Below are 20,298 nucleotides of genomic sequence, written 5' to 3' on the forward strand. Positions count from 1 at the left end.
GTTGTGCTGCAATGTGCTGCTACCATGTAATTGGCTGACTGGATAATTATATGAAGGTTCATGGATATAGGTGTTTCTAATAAAGTGTCCAGTGGGTATATCTTGAGATGTGCTAATATATGAGAGATCATGCAAAAATTGACCTGGCATTTCAAAGCACTACCTAAAAAACGGTTTGCAATTGCATTTGGCACGGGAAGCTTGGCATGCCACATGCACATCACAATTAATTGGCCTCATTTCACAGCAATCTAATTTGTTAGCATGACAAGTTGTTGTTAACAATAAAGAGCAGTGGCAGGCTGATCAATTAGGCCAGTCTCTGTGGTCCATGTTGTGGGATGGTGCAGGCTCACAGGTACCTGAGGCTAGCTAAAGTGAGCTTAGAGTTTGCAGGCTTGTTTCACACTGTCCCTGCTGATCACACAGCCTCCTGACTCCATGTACCTAAAGCTGATGAATGCCTGTGCCCTTGGTTCTGCTGCTCTCCTTGGGAAAAGGACACTCATTAGGCTCTCAGTCTCATCAGAGTAAAGCAGGACGTGACAAATAGACCCCACACTTTCTCTCTCTCTCTCTCTTAATCTCAGTATGTCTTTGATTTATTAAAAGAGCACATGATTAAATCATTCGATTGTGAAATTACAGATTTTTAATGTTTTCCAAAACTGTCATTTAAATGCCTGTCAGATGCACATGTTTTTTTAGATTAACACAATACATAATACTTTAGAATTACTTGGATGGCACGTTATGAGAGGAAACATTTCAACGATGGATTTCCAACAAGCTCTAGGATCAATTATGATGAAACAACCTTCAATCTTAGACATGATAGCTGATATCTGTTCTATCTTTCTCTTTTTGTCTTAGCATCACATGATTATGAAACAGTCTTCTACAATTCCCTCTAAATGGACTCTCAAATTAATGTAATTGTCGTATGCTCCACACATAGCTTCCTCCATATTGCATAAAAATAGCTTGCATGTAATGGCTGAAAAGCCTTTAACAGACTCTGAGTATAGACAGACACCAAAATGCGGCATCATTATCCATTTCACTTGCCATAATTTCTCACAATACTCTTTAGCTTTCCTATCTCCAGAACATTTCTCTGTGGAAAGAGGTTATTTGCAGGCTCTCTTGATGGGGTGTTAGCTCAATGCTGGTAATTAAGCCCACACCCAAACACTTAGCGCCGCCTGGCAGCTTGTTACATTTATAACTTCAGTAATGTGGTGCACACCATGTACATGAACAAACACCACAGAAAACCCAAATCAGTCTTTCCTCAGAAACACTGCATAATTGAACCATTCCCTAAGCATGGAGCTGTTAAGTATGCTCCTTGCTGAATTATGGATGGCCGGCAAAATGGGCAATAAAATATGAATGGCCGGTTTTTGTAGCCTTTGCTGCTCTTATGGGCGCAGATGTTAGATGTGCAGCTTGTGAGCTTTAATAAAAAAATTGCTGCACTGGAAAGAGCATCCAGCCCTTATGGGGCCATCCATAAAAACATATGGCTATAGATGATCATCTAAAGTGCCCTTCCCTATGTTTACCTTTATTTCAGGCATCCGTCTGTGTAGCATATTAAGTGTGGGTGTGTGATATATTTTTTAGAGTGCTAATGCCAGCATATTTTAATGACTTGCTGTGTTCAATTTTTAGTCCATTTCACAAATCCCCACTCCTGCACACAAGCCTATTTGTTTTTGTAGGCATGTATGTCTTTTTTTCTTTTTGTTTTCAGTTCATTGTCATGAGCATTTCTGTCCCCTGTGCATCATGCTGACTAGACAGAGCATAAGAGACAGACAGACAGCTGAAGGAGAAGCAGGAGAGCAGTCTACTGGCTGTTTCAATGTGCTGGCAGTGAAGCATGTGGTGTCCCTGCACATGGTGCACCATAGGATGTCATTTAACAGCCATGGCCAAGCAGAAGCCAGTGTGTTACACAGCCACAACATTTGGACACAAGGACAGAATTCATATTCCGGTATCATGCCAGCAGGTTAATAATGTTGTCCCAGTGCATTCTAAAACTCTTATCAGAGCCTGACTTCATGTTATGCCCGAGATACATGTTAAATGATTTTCTCTGCAGATACTGTCAAGGTATGAGACTAAATTGCAAATACAAGCTTGGAATGCAGAGTCACCTCTAGATGGTTATACTCAATAATGTAAATGAGTAACAAATATGAGATGTAAGATTTATTGATTGTACAAACAATCCTGCTCAGCTTCTCATATGATAACAGCAGTGTGCCCCGCAGATTCATTCACTATTTTAATCATAATTACTACCTTTTTCTTAGTCAGTTATACTGTCATTGTATTACAAAAACGTAATAATACAAGATTGTGTTTGTGCATGTTCGTGTGTGTGTGTGTGTGTGTGTGTGTGTGTGTGTGTGTGTGTGTGTCATAATGCAGATCTGTCTCTGCTGGATCTCTAAGCCTTATTCTGCACAGCTCATTAGCAGGTACTAGAAGAGCAAATGTACACACAGAAATGAGGAGACACAGAGGTGAGCAACATGATGTAAAGTGTGCTGTGTGGGAATGGGCAAACACAGAGCATTAGGCATTATTTAGAGAGATGTGATATTAATGAAGCAGGGACCACTGTGCTCTCACCACACCACTAAAGCCACTGTAATAGATTGATAAAGTTCTCTGGACTTCAGGGCTACAAGTGTGTGTGTTGGGTGTAAAATAAATAGCTGTGTGAGTGGTAGAGACAGGGGGAAGTTGGTTAGTAGCATTGGTGCGGAATATTAAAGAGCTTGAGTAAGATTTGGGTCTAGTATTTGCTTTGCTTTTAGGTGTCAGGGTGTGACAAAAGAAATAATGCATATATAATGGTGTTGCTGTTTATTCAGGGTGATTTCTGGCATGGTGGTATTTTCCTGGATGTAATGGAAAGCCAACTCCTCAGGCCTGGCTCTACATAGTTTGTCATACACATTCAGATAATGACCCATCTGCTACTGCCTGATGATCAAACAGCTTGATGCATAAGGGGGAGTGGGTGTTGAGAACATTGTCGAAATATGGGTTTAAAGAGGCCATGGTTCCATTACAGGAGACATACTGCTCTCTAGAGGTGATTTTTAGTATTACTCCGCAGCAGCATTGCTGTTGCTTAATGATGAGTTTAAATATCCATGTCCATTTTATCTAAGTCTAAGATTTACAAATACATATGTTTATTTATAGTATTTAACTTCAAAATCAAGATCTTTATTTGTGCCATTAAGACCTTAACATGTTATGGAATGTATTTGTTAACAATTCATTTGCCCTGCAATTTTTCAATCTTTAGATTCCAAACCCATGATCTTTGACCTACTCAAGCAGCTTAATGTTCTCTCTTCTGTGTACAACAGGATGTGATTATTTCCGGTCAAGTCTCTCTCTCTCTCTCTCTCTCTCTCTCTCTCTCTCTCTCTCTCTCTCTTCTCACTCAATATACTCCTCTGCCATGACTGTAACATGACTGTAAGCTTTGGGTTCTTTTTGTCTGGCCAAATGTATTAAAGATATTATTATAAAGTTCAAACTTTGCACTTTAATCTACTCTTCAAATCTCTGTGTGAATGGAAACATACTGTAGCTCAAAACCTGGAGTTTATGACACAAATCCTGTGGTGATGATAGTCACCGATGTCATTGTAAAAACAGAAGATATGGACTGGAACAGTCTTCACAGTCAAGAGAGTACAGTCTCAGTCAGAATGCTACAGAACTTTAAACGAGACCATCACAATTACAAAGAAAGCCCAACATTGCATGAACTCTGGTGCCAAAGTCTAAGTACCACTAAGGCTGAAACTGACTTTCAGTCCTCACCCGTTAACCATATGCACACAATCTGACATACTGTACTGTATATACAAACAATACTTATATACTCATATATAAATTGATAATACATATCTTTGGGAAAATGAAGTGGTGAAGCTACAGGGAAAAAATGGAAACTTTGGAACCCTGTGGAAAAAATGTCGTGTTTTCACAACAACTGTTACATCACTAATGAAAATCTTATTGAAGTGCCTCGGGTGACAGGTGCTGTGAAAATCTACTAATGCTAGTATCTGTAAATAAACTACAACACAGTCTAAACTCAGAACGTAAATTAAACATAATATAAAGAAATAAAACACATCCAAAACCACAGTACTGTTAATAATAAATCTGTTTAGAATAATTATCCTGTATCCAGGCATACATAGAGACTTTGTGGGTTTAATGAAATAGCTGTGGTGTATCACACACAGGCAGATCCACTCTATATAGTAAAGTACATCAATCAGAGCCTCCAGGCAGACTGCCATGGAAATGCCATATGCCATCATGCCCAGTTTAAATGAGCTTTGGATACCCACCAAGACTCTGGAGCATTGTGCTGCTGGCAGCTCTGGTCACTAAGCTCTGGGACTGTGATGCAGAAGGACAGCTCATCAGTATTTAGTGTTCATCCTGTGCCTTTTCAGGACTTTTTCTTTGCCACTAATTTTATTCCTCTGCTGATTCCTTTTCCGGGGCTTCAGATTTGATTCATCCACCCCTGCTCCCTATTTGAACGCTGCCATTATGTGCTCTATTGCTCCCAAAGATTTAGTGAGCTGTTAGATACCCGCAGCTATCAGGTTGCTTAGTAACGTTTCTTGATTTGCAGTCTAAATCAAAAGTCGTTGTTAATTACTTTGTCAAGTAGCCAAGCATAGCAGACTTCAAAGATTTTACTGCCAATAGTCACAGGTTTTGTGAGTCATCTGTCTTAAGACTGGGCCAGACTCCATGAGGGGTGCAGGCTTTTATACGCCTCAAAATGTTGCAGTGTAACTGCTGATAGCTTTCCTTCAGGATTCTAATATATACAATTGTACTGTTTGTAGCTGTTGAGACTACCTTATACCTATATAAGGAAAGTATGCTTTTTTTGTACTCTTCATGTTTGTCTTGTATCATATTTTTTATATTTCTGTATAATTAAATATTTACAATCTGCACTAAATTATCTGCATTGATGATCTTTAGCCATTTTACCATTCTGTATGATACAGAATGTACTTTTCACAACATGTACTTTTAAGGTCAAATTGTTTTATGTATTTTTTCATGCCAGTCAGGTCATAGGTAAATATGGCCATCACCCCAACACTAACTACGCTATCACAAATAACAAATTTAGCTCAGAAAGAGCAAGACAGTCTTTCACTTTTCACCAGCAAGCAGCAAAGCACTGTCTCTGATGAAAGACAACAATTAAGGAAACAATTACATTCCTCAATTCTCTCTCTGTCTCTCTGTCTGTCTGTCTGTCTGTCTCTCTCTCTCTCTCAGTATCTGAGTGTCTGGAAAATATTTAAAAATATATATATATATATATATATATATAAACAACCGGTCATATAGATTATATCAATTCTTTATGGTCTCTTCTTTTTATAAGGCTAGTTGTTAGCATGTTTGCCTAACAACTCCAGGGTTCATTTTCCACCTCCATATTGTGTGCGTTGAGTTTGCATGTTCTCACTCTCTGGGTACTCTGGTTTCCTCCCCAGTCTAAAGTCATGCATTGTAGGCTGATTGGCATCTCTAAATTGTTCATAGTGTTTGAATGGTGTGAGTGTGTGTGCAGTGGTGCCTTGTGACTGGTTGGCACCTTGTCCAGGATGTCCCCTGTCTTGTTCCCTGAGTATCCTGTGATAGGCTCCCTGTGACCCTATGTAAGTAAGGCAAGAGGACTCTATGTAAGGTAAGTGCTACATGGTAAAATGGATGGAGGGGTAGATTTAAGTACTAAATAATAACATTAGTGCAATCTATGTTCTATAAATCAAATTACACATTTATGTTTAACTGTTTAATGAAAAACGTTAATTTTACATATATAGCTCTAAGATTCTGCTTAGTTTAGACCCAAACTTCAGTTGTTAGTCTTTATTAGTCTAATAATAGTTAGGTTATTCACACGTTTACAATTTTAGATGCAGTTTAATCTAAATGTAAAAGCCAACCCACTAAGATTAAGATTTTAGATCAAGGTCCAGTTTTATTTGCGGAAGAATCGACTCTTTCGTTTATCTGTTTTGAGAAGCCAAAGGAGTCGACTCTTAACTGGTTAACTGATCCAAATCATCTGACTCCCTGAAAAGAGCCGTACTGAACGGCTCGAGTACAAGGCCACACTGGCCACGCCCCTTTAACAGGGCAGCTGAGCAGACTGTTCTCCAACTGAGCGGAAGAGAGCTTAAAGGTCTTCTTCTGATTGGCTGCAACAAAGCAACGTCATTCAATCAATCTTAACTCCTTCATTGCTGGAAGATATTTGTTACTCACCTGATAAATTGGTCCATAATATCAATTCTTATGCGAAATTTTGACTCAGTGAGATTGGGCATTTCTTAATAAGAGCCGTTCAAAATTATGCTAATTTGAATTGAAACAATCCCAAAGTTACAGAACTATTATATTTGCACACCATCAAACTGTAACTGAACCATCATCCAATTCAGGAGATCAACAGATTAAACAGATGGAATTGGGTGTGATTCCTTCTTGATTAGAATGAAAACCTACACCCACACCAGCCCTTGGTAGTAAAGGTGATTCTCCACTGGAGCTCGCCTGAATCTTTTGCACCATCAACACGATTAATGTTGTAATTCTAAATGGACACCCCAGTAACCAAGTTTGTAGTTCACTGTTGGTTAAATATTGAATCACTTTGATTATAATTTACATTTACAGCATTTAGCATTCACCCTTATCCAGAGTGACTTACATTATCTAATTATTTTTTAAACACAACTGAGGGTTAAGGGCCTTGCTCAGGGGCCCCAATAATGGCAGCTTGGTGGATCTGGGATCAAAGTCACAACCTTCTAATTGGTAGCCCAACACCTTAACCACTAGGCTACCACACATAATGGCTTGTTACTGCCTTTTATGCTGTAGCATTTGGCATTAAAGAAAATAATGTTTAGGTCCTTTGAACTCCATTCTAAATATTATAGTTTTTCTACTTCTAGAAAACAAAAGGATTTTACACTTAATATTATGTAATACATATATGAATATTCTACTTTTTGTATCTGGGTCTTAACCTGGTGAAGTTAAACCAAGGTTTTGCAAGATTTGACATGCATTCGGATATGCTTTTTTTCTGCTCAGTACAATTGTACAGAGTGGTTATCTGGGTTACATCTGGGTTACTATACAATATACAATCTACTATACTATACTATACAATCTGGGTTACTATACAATATTCTACTTAATACCTTGAAGTTCAGTAGTTTTAGAAAAACGCAAAGCAGCCTGTCTGGCACCAACAGTCATGCCATGGTCAAAATCACAAATCACAATGACATTTTCTGCCCCATTCTAATGACTTTTCCCATTCTGGTTAAACAGAGCCCGAACCAGCTGGCCCAGATCTGCATGACGATACACTGCTGCCACATAAGTGGATAAAGTGCCTAGTGAGTGTAATTTTGATTAGTAAGTTGTTAGAGGTAAAAGAGGTTTTATATACTGCTGAAATAGTGTTCAATACAACATTAAGCATGCTTCATAAATAACTGTTTTTAAAAAGTTGTTTTAAACATTCAAAAAAATATATATTATTTGGCCTATTCTTGTTATGGGGGTTATAAGTTTTCATGATTCTTAGTAATTATCCTAGATTTAATTCAATTAATTTGTGATTTACATTTGTGACATTGTTTTATATCTTGTTTTGACCTTCTAATCCTTTGTATATAAGTTCTTTGAGGTATTGCTCTCAAAATAAAAATACAATATAAATAAAGATGTATTAATTAACTGTGATTACTAGGACTAGACAGTGTCACTAGACCATAAGAAATAACTCACTATACAATATTCTACTTAATACCTTGCAATAATACAACAATAATACAAACCAACAATAATACACTTCCGTGTGGGAAAAATTACTCATAAATTTTACTTTAATAAACATATTGAGAGATTAGATAAAGTGCCAACATTACTTAATTAAAAGTTTAAATATACGTTTTTTTATGTAAAAGTGTTTTATTACTTATATAAAGTTGTTAGAAGATGGCTAATTGTAAAAGCAACTGTGTTGACATACACCTTTTCTGCTCATATGCATGGCTAATGTCTGTGTAAATATTTTTACATTATGATTAATCAGAAGTAAAATACTCCAGAATTGCTAGAATTTGACTGGCTGCATAGACAATTAAATAGCTACATCAATTTTAACTGGAGTTAGCAAGAAAACAGGACCACATAGGTAAATATTACCTAATTTCCTAACTAAATTAGTTAGGGTTTACTGTATGTCTTTAAATGGGCAATAAAGTCAGTTCATTTTATCTGATTCTTTGCTTGGATGCTAATTTCAAACGATTGGATGCTAAACTAAGCCTGTTTGATTGATACACTCATTGGCTGGATGAGAAAAAAGTCTTTCAGGATTTGTAATGACCACTGATTTTATAAATAAATAAATAAATAAATAAATAAATAAATAGTGAGTAGTATTTAAAAAAATATATTACGGGTAGTACTCAATCTTAATAATGTTCAAGTATAAATAACAAGCTATTATTTAACGTATAGTTATTATTGTTATTTTTATTATTTAGGTTTTTTTTTTTTACCAATATGGCACCAAGTATCGCGATAACAGGGTGCGCGAGACTTCATCATGTCGTTACCTTGTAAGTGATCTACTAATTAATTAATTGTTCAATAAATAAAATGATTTCCATTGAGGAATCAGAAAACATGTTAAACCGGTACGACTATATCTAGCTGTCGTATCTGTAGTATTTGAGTTTTTTTTTTATATATATATAACAATAGGAAATGACTGTTTTAGGTGGTTTAGATGGTTCAGGGATCGACTATAGGGTTCAGTGAAAGTTTAATGAGGAACTAAAACAGCTGGTGTGAAGAGGCGGTGAGCTTCACTAACGGCACAGTGATGCTGCTTCACCGCCACCATTGCGCTTCTATAGAGCTCGTGTTCACGTCGCTTGGAAAGTCCTGCGTCCTGTCCAATAGAAACAATGCTTGAGCATCGCACGGCTTATTTATAAAGCGCTGTGTGGCAACAGTGTGAGTAATGTAGAAGCAGGGAGGCGGTTTGAACACAAACGCGGAGCTTTGGTGTAAATGGGAAATCTGATGGGCGCTCTGAGGTACAAGGAGCCGAGCACCGTGGAGGAATGTGACTCGACCTGGGAGACGGACTCGGAGAGCGACGAGCATCCGGGAGGAGAGCAGGACAGCGCGGTGACCGAGTCCATCGCTTTTTCGGAGTCAGGGCACTATGAAGAGCAGCAAGACGGCTTTCTTCAGGTAAACTGCTCCATAATAACGCACAGGAGCTGACAGCAAGGCAACAAAGACGCACCGAGCGCAGCGGGGTTCATCACCTTCAGAGCTGTGTGTGTGTGTGTGTGTGTGTGTGTGTGTGGACGTGTAGATCTCTGTTACATCAACTAAACCTTCCTGGTGGCCTCGTTATTTTATTCCGTCACATTAAAATGCAAGAGGGAAAAGAGGAGGGAAAAAACGCAGGCCATTTGCCGTCTTTTCTAAGCGAGGGCAGTGTAAAGAGAAATAACATCAGAATGAAGAAGGATTGTACTAACAGGACACTTTATTGCCGTATAATCCACGTGTCCTGTTGTGTGGATTAAAAACAACCCGCTCTATTCATAGCATCTACAAGATCAGATAGAATTCACTCCACTGTTGTTGATTTAGAGCCCCGTTCTGTAGACCTTCATGTATTGGTGAGTTGTAGCTGCTGGGATAATAAAACCTTGAGCTTCTCCTAGTTTTAGAAACCGTGACATTGTAACCTATTAAATCTGACCCAGTTTCTCTTAGATGTCTTTTATTTCCTATCATTTTACATACAGAATCAAGCTGTTCACCTGCTTTCTCAAAGACTAACCCAATAAGGCTTTTTTTTTGAATGACTACACTGATTTTCATGCGAAATATCATCAAATATCGACAAAAATATGCACACAGAACCTATTTGTCTGAAGTGAACACATGTATAAAGACATTTGTTCCATGTCCAGGTGAAAGACTAATCTGCTTTACAGTAAACAGCTCAATGTCTGATGGGTACATTTCTTATTGGCCATAGATCACTTAGCAGTGTACGTATTTAATAGGTTTAAATTTGACTCGTTTGTGTTCATATTTGTAAAACTCATTTAAATTTTACTTCTCTGAATTCATCATGAGACTTGAGTGTATTATAGTTTCCTTCCTCAGACACGAATGCACACACACAACGTTAGATGTCCGACCATAATCCAATAGTTTTTTTGGCCACATACTGCTATCTGCAAATACCCACTGTCAGGTTGGAGAAAGTGATGATCAAGAAAAAAGGAAAACCTAAAGGAATGTTCATATTCCAGCAGTGGAAATTGTGCATCTCTGTGGAATCATGCACAAATAGCTCATCTCATGAGCAGACTCATTCATACATTCTTTATACCTATTTGACTTTTTTTTTCTCTTTCTCTCCTACACAGTTTAATGACACAGCTGAGTCATCCACTAAGATGAAAAGAAGCTTTTATGCTGCCAAGGACCTGTACAAGTACCGCCATAGTTATCCGGTAAAAAAATTTTTTACCCACCCTCTTAGCTGTTTTTCCATGCCACAGTACTCAGAAATGGATACTCTTTTAATGGATTTTGCTTTGTTGAGTGTCATATTTTTTCACATACTGTAATCTGTTTGATGGATTAGAGGATATTCGAGTGAACATCAGTACAGTACAGTAGGTGACACCCTGACACATCTTTAAATCCAGTTTTTGTTGTGTTGCATGTTTTGTGTCAGCTTTAAAGAACAGGAAATAACCTTGGTGTCAAACTTGATCTGCATAACTTCTTCACACAAACCAAGTTCACAATGAATTCATCTTAGCCTCAGGACACTTTCTTTACCACTTAGAGACACTTTCTTTATCACTCCCCTTCTCTTCACCTTTCCCTGTTTTTCTCTGCACCTAGAATTACAAGGAGCCTCGGCTGAAAAATGAGTACCGCAATCTGAGATTCTATCTGAATAAGATTCCTTTGGTTCCAGATGGTAAGTGTGTGTGTGTGTGTGTGCTTCTGTACGTCACTCTCTATAAGTTACATCTGTTAAATGCTGTAAATGTAAAATGTATGCACCTGCCTATTTGTCTTCTTGGACTTTCTGTGCATTGCCAGTTTATCATAACAAAAAAGATTCTCTATTTTTATACCAAAAGCTTTAAATTTATTGTTATATTTTTCACATGTATACTGTATCCTGCCTTGATGTAGCAGTTGGTCCTGTTTCATACTAATTGGCATTTATAGAAGATACAACTTCATGCTTTATGCCATTATGTGAGAGGATCACAAAGCTTTTGGTGGTTTCTGTAAGAGATGATTATTGGCATCATATGTGATTTCTCTCTTCTGGAAAAATCATGTTTGAGTTCCATGACAATTGGATAAGTATTCAGTATAAATTTCCACAGAGAATTGCTACTTTATTATGTTTGTTCATAGTACAATATGTTTCTATGGATACCCATTATAATATGATCAGTGAGTATGATTTTTTATTAATGTCAAATACATAGACAAATAAAAGAAAAGATATAATGTCAGGTGGGGTGATGAGTATGGTGATGTCGCCCGCTGTGTAAAACAAAAATCTAGGCATTAAACTGGTTTTTGATCTGATGACTGCAAAGGCCATACATTAGATTTCCATGCTGTTGATTCTCACATGATTCAGTGATCTTGGTCTTACGGATAGGGCAGAGCCATCCTGTAGAGACCATCCTATCAGGATAGAAATATTTCTCCATAGGATTAAGTTGATGAGTCGGAAAAATTGTACTGATTTGCAGTGAACCACCTGTCTGAGGTGACAATTGAATTATGCCAAACCATTTCATCTCAGCTGTAGATGTTTTTCATGGCAGGTTAAAGGGGAGAACCATGACTTTTTAAATAGCCCTATATACTGGGGCTATTTAGCTCATGATTTACTGTGAATGCACCATGAAACTCATGGGAAAACCTGTGAGATTGAATGGTGTTTCCACTGTGAACCATGATATACCTGTAAACCTTAAGCAACACATTTGAGTATAATTTTGCAAAAAGGCTGACGGTGTTTTGACTGCAAGGATGCATGTTTCGTGATAATAAGCACTCACAAATCATTTCCAATTTCACAATTTGTTGATTATGGTAAATTCATTTACGGATGCAAATGAATGACTATTCAAACCCGTGTTCTGTGACTGTAAGGTTTTATGAAAACCTTGTTTAATCGCAAACCCTGAACCTGTGTTATAGATTTATCACACAGTGCAAAAAGTCATATAGCAGTATATAAAACCACATCATTTTCACATCTGAGTGAGTGAAGAAACAGCCAGAGTTGAGCATTCTCAGGAGACCCATCTCATGCACAGTCACAAACAATGTACTTAGCATTCTCCTCCTTCCTCAATGTCTTTAGGCAGACATTGTCTCAGGTGCCTCATCTAAAAAAACAGCTTGCAGTGACCAAAAAGTAAGAAAGATGAGCTACATAGGAGCTGGAGAAAAGAGTGGACACAAACATGTGTTCACAGACATGCCAAAAAAATAATTGGACATTTTTTTTGGACAATAATTGGACTGCTTTGATATTTAGGTGGTGTTTCTTTTCCAGGAAGGCAGGTAGCATCTAGGTCTGAGGTTCAGTCTTGAGGTTGGGTAAATATCTGTACGGAGCTTCACATGTTCTCCTTGTATACTGTATGTTTTCCAGGGTTTTCCTGTTTCTTCCTACATGATCCAGGGTGTTTTTTTGTGCCCAGTGTTCCTGCCATACATCCATCATGACCCTCACCATGATAAAACACTAAAGATGAATTAATGCTTGTGATTTGAAGTATGCTGCCTACCTGTGTATTACATTTCCTTTGACACGTGATACATTACCTTTTACTTTTGTATCTGTCCCTTCAGGAATCTATGTTGAAGAGATCCTCACCAAATGGAAGGGTGACTATGACAAGCTTGAGCACAATCACACATATATACAATGGTAAAGTCAGCCTTCCAGCATTATCTTCTGTCTCATACTGCATTTAAAAATGACTTTTTGTTTGATATTTTGGTGGCATTTCAGTCCTGAGCTCAAAGTATTCTCTGTGTGGTGTTTCGGATATTTCATTATGTGGGTTTTCTGGTTTACTCCTACTTCCCAAAAAAAAAACATGTTAATGGGTGGATTGGTTTAGCTAAACTGGTGTTCCTGGTATAGGTGTATATATATAATACAAATATGACTGCCGGTGTTGTCCCTGCTACACACTATGGTCAGAGACAACAGGATAAAGGGGTTTGTTTTTAGAATTAGTTATACTGATTATTACACAGTTAACATTTTCCTTGCTTTTTCAAAGATTTAATCAAAGTTATAAAATCCAATAAGCCTTTAAATAAATGTTCAGTGTCATCTGAGGCCTACTGGGTGACAGGTTTGTTGTTTGGCTGTAAGCTCCATGGCCCTGCAGGAATCAGCAGAACAAAATCAGATCTCACACGTATGCTAGAAACTTTACCACCTCTACCCCCTCTCACACTCTCTCACACTTTTTAACTGACAAAACTAAGGACTATTTGCACTGTCAGTTTGCAAATTCAAAAACACAAATGTAGATGAGTTGCTAGTGTTAGAACAATAAGAAATGGTAGCATGGTGAAATAGGCAACCATCCAGAACTGCTTGGACTGTTTGGAACAAAGGACTGAAAGACATAGAAAGGTGGAAAGACAGAGCAGGCACAAGCCTATGTCTTCTCATCTTCTGTATTTCTTTTGACTTTGTAAAAGTTATTTAATGACTATTCCAGCAGATTGTATTAGAATGTATTAGATGTATTAGATGCTTTCCTCAACTAGAAACAAGAAGAAATGGAATACATCCTGCAGCTACAAAGTGATTAATTGATTAAAAGTGAGGGATCAGTACATTAAAATTGTAACTGTTTAGAATTGCTAAAAATGATTATTTTAATGTTCTATTGTAGTCTTTTTTTTCTTTTTTTTTTTTACGCATGAAGATAATGCAGTAACTTCTCTCCATTTTTGAAGGCTTTTCCCTCTCAGGGAACAAGGCCTCAATTTCTATGCCCATGAACTCACTCAGGATGAGATTAAGGTAAAAGCTAAAGTTTCAAACTCTCTGATGATGAGATAAAGGCTTTACCATTTAACATTCAGTGTATACAATGACTTTTAATTGGTTTTTGTTGTATTAACTAAGAAAATATTTGATCAGTCACAGAATGATTCTCTGATATCATGAACAGGAATTTCAGAACACCCCAGAAGCCAAGCAGCGCTTCGTGCTGGCATACGCTATCATGTTGGACTTCTTTGGGATCAAGCTTCTAGATAAGAATGGAAACGTAGCCCGTGCGCCAAACTGGAACGATCGTTTCCAGCACCTAAATGAGTGAGACTCTTTTTCTACAAACTATGTTCGCATTTCCTCCAAGGTTCCTGAATATTCTGAGGAACTCAAAATATTCCTGAAAATGATCAGGAACTGAGATTGGGTGTTGTCAGGTTCTGGAAATTCCCTGAGTGAGAACAACAGCTGCTAGACAAATTTGTAGCATGATGTTCCTCCACACTTCAGGAACAGTACTCACTATACGGTTGGGTCAAAATATTTGGACACTGACGCAATTTTTTGGAATTTTGTATCTGTAATACCAGCACAGTGGATTTGAAATAAAGCAATCAATATGTGATTGAATTGTTTACTTTCAGCTTTAATTCAAGTTTAATTCATAGATATTGCATAGAATTAGAGCCATATTTTTCATAATCTCCCGATTTTCACAGGCTCAAAATGAAGTGGCCAAAGTACACGAAGGATTCGTTTCCAAGTATTAAAATTAGTCCTTGAATTTATAATTGTTAAAGTCTGGAACTCATGGACATTAGCAAATGCTGGCTTTCCTTCCTTGACATGCTTTGCCAGAGCTTAATGCAGCCACCTTCAGGTCCAGGTTGTTTGTGGGCCTTTCTGCATTGAGCTTTGTCTTCAGTAAATAAAAAGCACTCTCAGCTCGTTTGAGGACAGGTGACTGACTTATTTAAGAAAAAACACACAATCTGGTTTCATTTCAAATCTACTGTGTGGGTATACAGAGGCAAAATTATGAAAATTCTCTCACTATCAATACTCATGGACTCAAAAAATGGCCACTGATCAAATCAAGCATAATAAAAGAGATTTTCCGCCTGTAACACACGTTTTATCAGGAGCAATAAGTTCACAGCTCAAACTAAAAAGGCTCGAGACACCATAATTACTCTTAGTTGCTCTGGTGGAAATGTGCATTAAGTTGCTGAGTTTCTGAAAACCTTCATGTATCCCTGTAAAGGTCTCATGGAGGAAACACTTTCTGTGCATAGTTTAAGGCTTCCACTCTACTTCACTCACATTTTCTTTCCTCCTTTCCTTTTGTTTATTCAATCTTTCCCTGCACCACTACAAGGTTCTCTGTGCATCTTGCACCACCTCCACCCCACCCCACCCCTGAGGCCGCACTCACATTTTCTCACTATTCTTGCTGACAATGCGAAAGGAGCATTTGCATAATATTAATTAGCAAGTTTAAAAACAAGTGCATGTGTAGCTGGATCATTGCTTTTGTTAATTGAGTTGAAAATGCTAATGAGCGTACACTGTGTGCACTTCTCCACTCGACCTTCCCTGTCCAGACCTTGACTTCCTGCTGTTTCCTGTCCCCACAGTTAGCTTAGTTCTGTATTGTTTTACATGTACGTCTGTAGTCTTTGCTATGAATTTTGCAGTGTTTTGTGTGCTTAGAACTGGCATGAGTGCACAATTACAGAGTATCAGCAGCTTGCTCTGTTGCTCCTCTTCAGTGTCATTGAGACTGGTTCTGTACCATCTCATTATTTTCACACTCCGTGTGAAGAGAAGTGGGTCAGATACTCAGAGTGGAATCCCTCTCCCTTGACGATGACTTTACCAAGAGTTATGTGGTCTGTTATCATGGCCCTTAACAATTCAAAATTCTTGAGCTGAATACATTTAATAAAGTCCAAATTGTATTAAGTTTAAAAATGCCAATCAACCAAAGGGCTCTTGTTTCTTGCACACAGGTCTCAACACAACTATCTGAGAATCACACGCATCCTGAAGAGCCTGGGTGAGCTAGGCTTCGAGAGCTACAAGCTGCCTTTGGTGCACCTGCTCCTAGAGGAGGCTTTGGTGCAGGGCACGCTAGCTAACATGCGCCACAGTGCGCTCGAGTACTTTGTCTACACGCTGCGAAATCACAGCCAGAGACGTGCACTGCTGCGCTTCGCCCAGTGCCACTACCAACCTCCTGAGAACTTCATCTGGGGGCCTCCAAAGAGGAAAGGCTCTCCTGGGACAAGAGCGAGCAGAATGGAGTCTCCACTAGACAGGAGTGTGAGAATACCTAGAGCTTTAAAGCAGGGGAGTCCAAACAGGCCAGATGAAGAGATAGATGGGATGGATGGGAGGGAAGTAGCAGAGTGGAAAGCAACAAAGCTATCTAGGAGCCATCAGCAGAGTAGGAGAGATACAGAGGAATACATTGAAACTGTACCTCTTTGAGAATTTTTAAATTGGGGATTGAGAAAATGAGCCTGATATTAGGACTGACTGTGTTGGGGATTAGTAAGGGGTGTGGCTCAAAGCAATATTATACCCTGTCTTGGCCTTCAATGAATAGCAATGAGAGATTTGTTACTCTTTGGGTTTTTTGTAAATTCGTAACTAAATGCTGATTTTCATTTTGTTTACTTTGAGGCTAACAATATCAGCTAATGATTTTCTACTGCATTACTAACCCTGCCTCAGTCTATTATAGTCTATTTTTAAACAATCTTTAGCACACAGAAGTGAAGATGTGAATTATTTGCAACTTGATTGTGTGTGTTGCACTTTTGCCTATCCAGTCTTCCTCTGTGACATATTTGTGGAGTTTAGATGGACTCCAGACTTTAACTGAGCCTTAGTCTTAGAATGAATTAGCACAATGTTATATAATATTAAACAAAATTTTTATATCATCAAAAAAGGGTTTAATGCATTTTCCTTGAGTCATGCTTTGCCATGTTATAATTGAATACTGATTTTTTTTTTAGTTTTTTAAATACAGTCTAAAGTCAATCAGTGAACAATTATAATTGCCTTAGGAAAATAGGAAAAAGTACATGCAGCAGCACTAATAAAAAAGAGAAATAGCACTATGCAGAAGTATGTGAGGAAAGCATTGAGAAAAGAGACATTTAGCACAGGTTATAAAGATGCACTGACTACATTTTGTATGCCTACAGTGCCATGACCCCACACACAGATATACAAACCCACACATACACAGATTCTTAAAACACAGTTTCTGAACTTGAAAAGCATGACACAGAAATATGGAAATTATGAATTTCATTACAAACACTTAACCACAAAATGATGACTAATTGTGATTATTCATTTGACAGCCCTAGTAGGTGACACATCACTTCAATAAGTAGCATTATTTAAATATCACTATTTGCTGGCACTGTTGTGTGTGTGTTTGTTTAATCCAGAGTTTGTGTAGTGACTTATAACAAGTGCCTCAATTTTTAGTCTGTGTGTGGCTGAATTCCTGTCAGTAAGGACAATCAGAAATGAGGTCACTGACCTCTGAGAGAAAAATAATTGTGCTTTGATATACAGTATGATATGTTGAATATATCAATTCTCCTATTTAACTTTGCATACAAAATCTGTGCTGTGCTCCAGTGTATACTCACCAGATTATGGGCTAACATGGATGTATGTGCATGTGTGTATGTTTAAATGTCTGCCTGCACTTTCCGCCATTTTTATGACAAGCACATAGAGTAAGGAAGGATTACAATTTGTACACGTCTCCCTTTTCTCTCTCAATTCTCTTCTCTCTTTGTGTTTTATGCATGTTTTCTTGTATAAATTTCCTACTGCATCCTCTCACGCAGGTAGCTGGGAGAACATAGCCATCTGTTTCCTGGACTCCCTCTGCAGTGACTCAAATTCAGAAGGACTGTAGCATGATCAGTGCAAACATTTCTCATTGCAACACTAGGATTCCTATTTTTAATGTTTTCTGTAATTTACTTATGTGGATTCAATAATGACTCGTCTCTGTTTTTGTGAGGCACTATTCATGTGTTTTCTAATGTTTTGTACAAGATAATGTGAGATTTTAGAGGGCTCTTCTTGTGACCTTGTATTAAAGTTGCAGCTATTTCTGGAAATTATATGTATAGTATGTGTTCTTCGATGATTCATTTCACCTTTAAATACAGGATTTGAGACACTGAGTTTTTGGGGTCCAAGCACTTTGAGAACAGTACTTTTTTTTAATCAATCTGGATTAGTGCTGGAACGTACAGTATATTGACAAATAATACAATTGATGGCAGTATTTTCATTAATACTCCCTATAAGAAGGAGGCCGACACTGAAAATAGTGCTTTATTTTATGGCCCATATTTGATCAATTCCTTGGACATTATCATTCAACTGGAAGATTTATTTCAAACCTTTATTTTCAAGCCAGTTCTTTTTTTTTTTTTTTTTTTTTTTTTTTATGATCCTCATGAATTTTTTGTTTTAAGCTCAGTAATTATTCAGTTATGATCAGACATGTTTCAGCAGTCAAATAAAATCAAATAAAATGTCTGATTATATATATAAGTATAAACACTGCTGCCTTCTCTACTGCTGTCCTTTGTTCATTTCACCTTTGCTGGTGTCTTACACATACACACATCCATTCTGTCTCCTCATGACTGTTATGTACTGTATGGTTTTTATTCCTGACTTCAACGTTTACTGTGGGATTGTAAGAAGTTTGTTAATACAGCCTTCAGGGTAATGGGTCTTTCCTCCTGCCTGAAATTTACCTAAGGGTAGTTGAGAATTCTTTGGGAGAGGTACAGTTTTCTACTGTAAGCACGGCCAGTGGAGTATAAAGTGAATTAGGTAAACCCTAAGTGCTCCTGCTGAGTAGAGTGTTCACTTGGGTGTGCTAAGCAATAAAATGAGCTGATTGAGAGTGACAGAATGAGGTGGCGGCCTTTCATTCGTGTGGTCTTGTGTGTAGAAGGGATACTCCGATTTCTGTAGACTCGATGACCAGGTGTGTGTGTGTTTTTTTTTTAATCTCACTGTGTGGTAGTCTCTTTCACTTAAGCCTACAAAAACCCTACAGCAGGACACAACGAAGCTGACAATGTGGACTGAGAATGTAGAAATAAAGCTCTGTGGTTTAAATGTGTCAGACTACCAAAATACACACAAAAACATGCCATATTGTACACTTTATATCCAAAGGTTTATGGATACTTGAGCATCACACCCATATGTGGGCAGATTGTTTGGTGTTGCTGTAGCATTACAGTTTCCCATCACTGGACAGTGATCCTGTGCACAAGGTTGGAGTGGAAGAACTTTTGTAGCCTGCATAGAGCCATGACCTCAGCCGCACTTAACACCTTTGGGATAAACCACAATGTTCCCCAGGCCGCCTTGCCTAACATCTGTGCCTGACCTAATGCTCTCGTGGCTGAATGAACAAATCCCCACAGCCACGTTCCAAAATCTAGCAGACAACACTTAGTATATGTTGAAAATGGAACAGAAGGTTGTTGATGTGTCAAGTGCCACATCACCTCCCCTTTTAAGTCTTATAATTTATTCTCAGGTCTACTTTAGGACCTAGGCTATAATAAAGCATTTCTGTCATCTCACTATACTAATTTTTTAGTGATTCTGCAATGATAAGTCTATCTATTCTGAGGCTTGTAAGCTCCTACCATCCTCTGGCCTCTTTTCTATCCGGTGTCAGTTGCTGTTCTCAGGATCTTACTTCTGGTCTCTTATCCAAAAGCCCAAGAGCTTCTGATCCATACCAAATATGATCCCTACCATCCTAAGATCTAAAAGGCCTACAAACCATCTATCATCCAAAGAATGGAGCCCTCCTCTGGCAAGTTGCCTTGCTGGCCTACTGGAGGTTAAGGAAATGATTCCTGGGATGTTGCCATGAGAGACTTATTGGGGAAAAAGTGCTGAAAAGAATCTGATGGTGATTTTTTGTGTTTAGATATATTTTCACATGTAAATACAAAGGAATTGAACACAGGGTGGTACAG

General features: G+C 38.0%; 1 protein-coding gene across 1 annotated transcript; it reads left to right on the plus strand.

The window, feature by feature from the left end:
• The first annotated feature begins 8,957 nt into the window (after positions 1 to 8,957).
• ogfrl1 (opioid growth factor receptor-like 1) lies at positions 8,958 to 18,399 on the plus strand. Its single transcript, XM_060872585.1, has 7 exons — positions 8,958 to 9,384; positions 10,587 to 10,673; positions 11,074 to 11,152; positions 13,066 to 13,144; positions 14,197 to 14,263; positions 14,415 to 14,560; positions 16,249 to 18,399. The coding sequence occupies exons 1-7, from the start codon at positions 9,199 to 9,201 to the stop codon at positions 16,727 to 16,729; spliced, it is 1,125 nt and encodes a 374-aa protein (XP_060728568.1). The 5' UTR covers positions 8,958 to 9,198; the 3' UTR covers positions 16,730 to 18,399.
• Positions 18,400 to 20,298: the final 1,899 nt, after the last annotated feature.

This window comes from Tachysurus vachellii, chromosome 6 (assembly GCF_030014155.1).
Source record: "Tachysurus vachellii isolate PV-2020 chromosome 6, HZAU_Pvac_v1, whole genome shotgun sequence".
Lineage (NCBI taxonomy): Eukaryota > Metazoa > Chordata > Actinopteri > Siluriformes > Bagridae > Tachysurus > Tachysurus vachellii.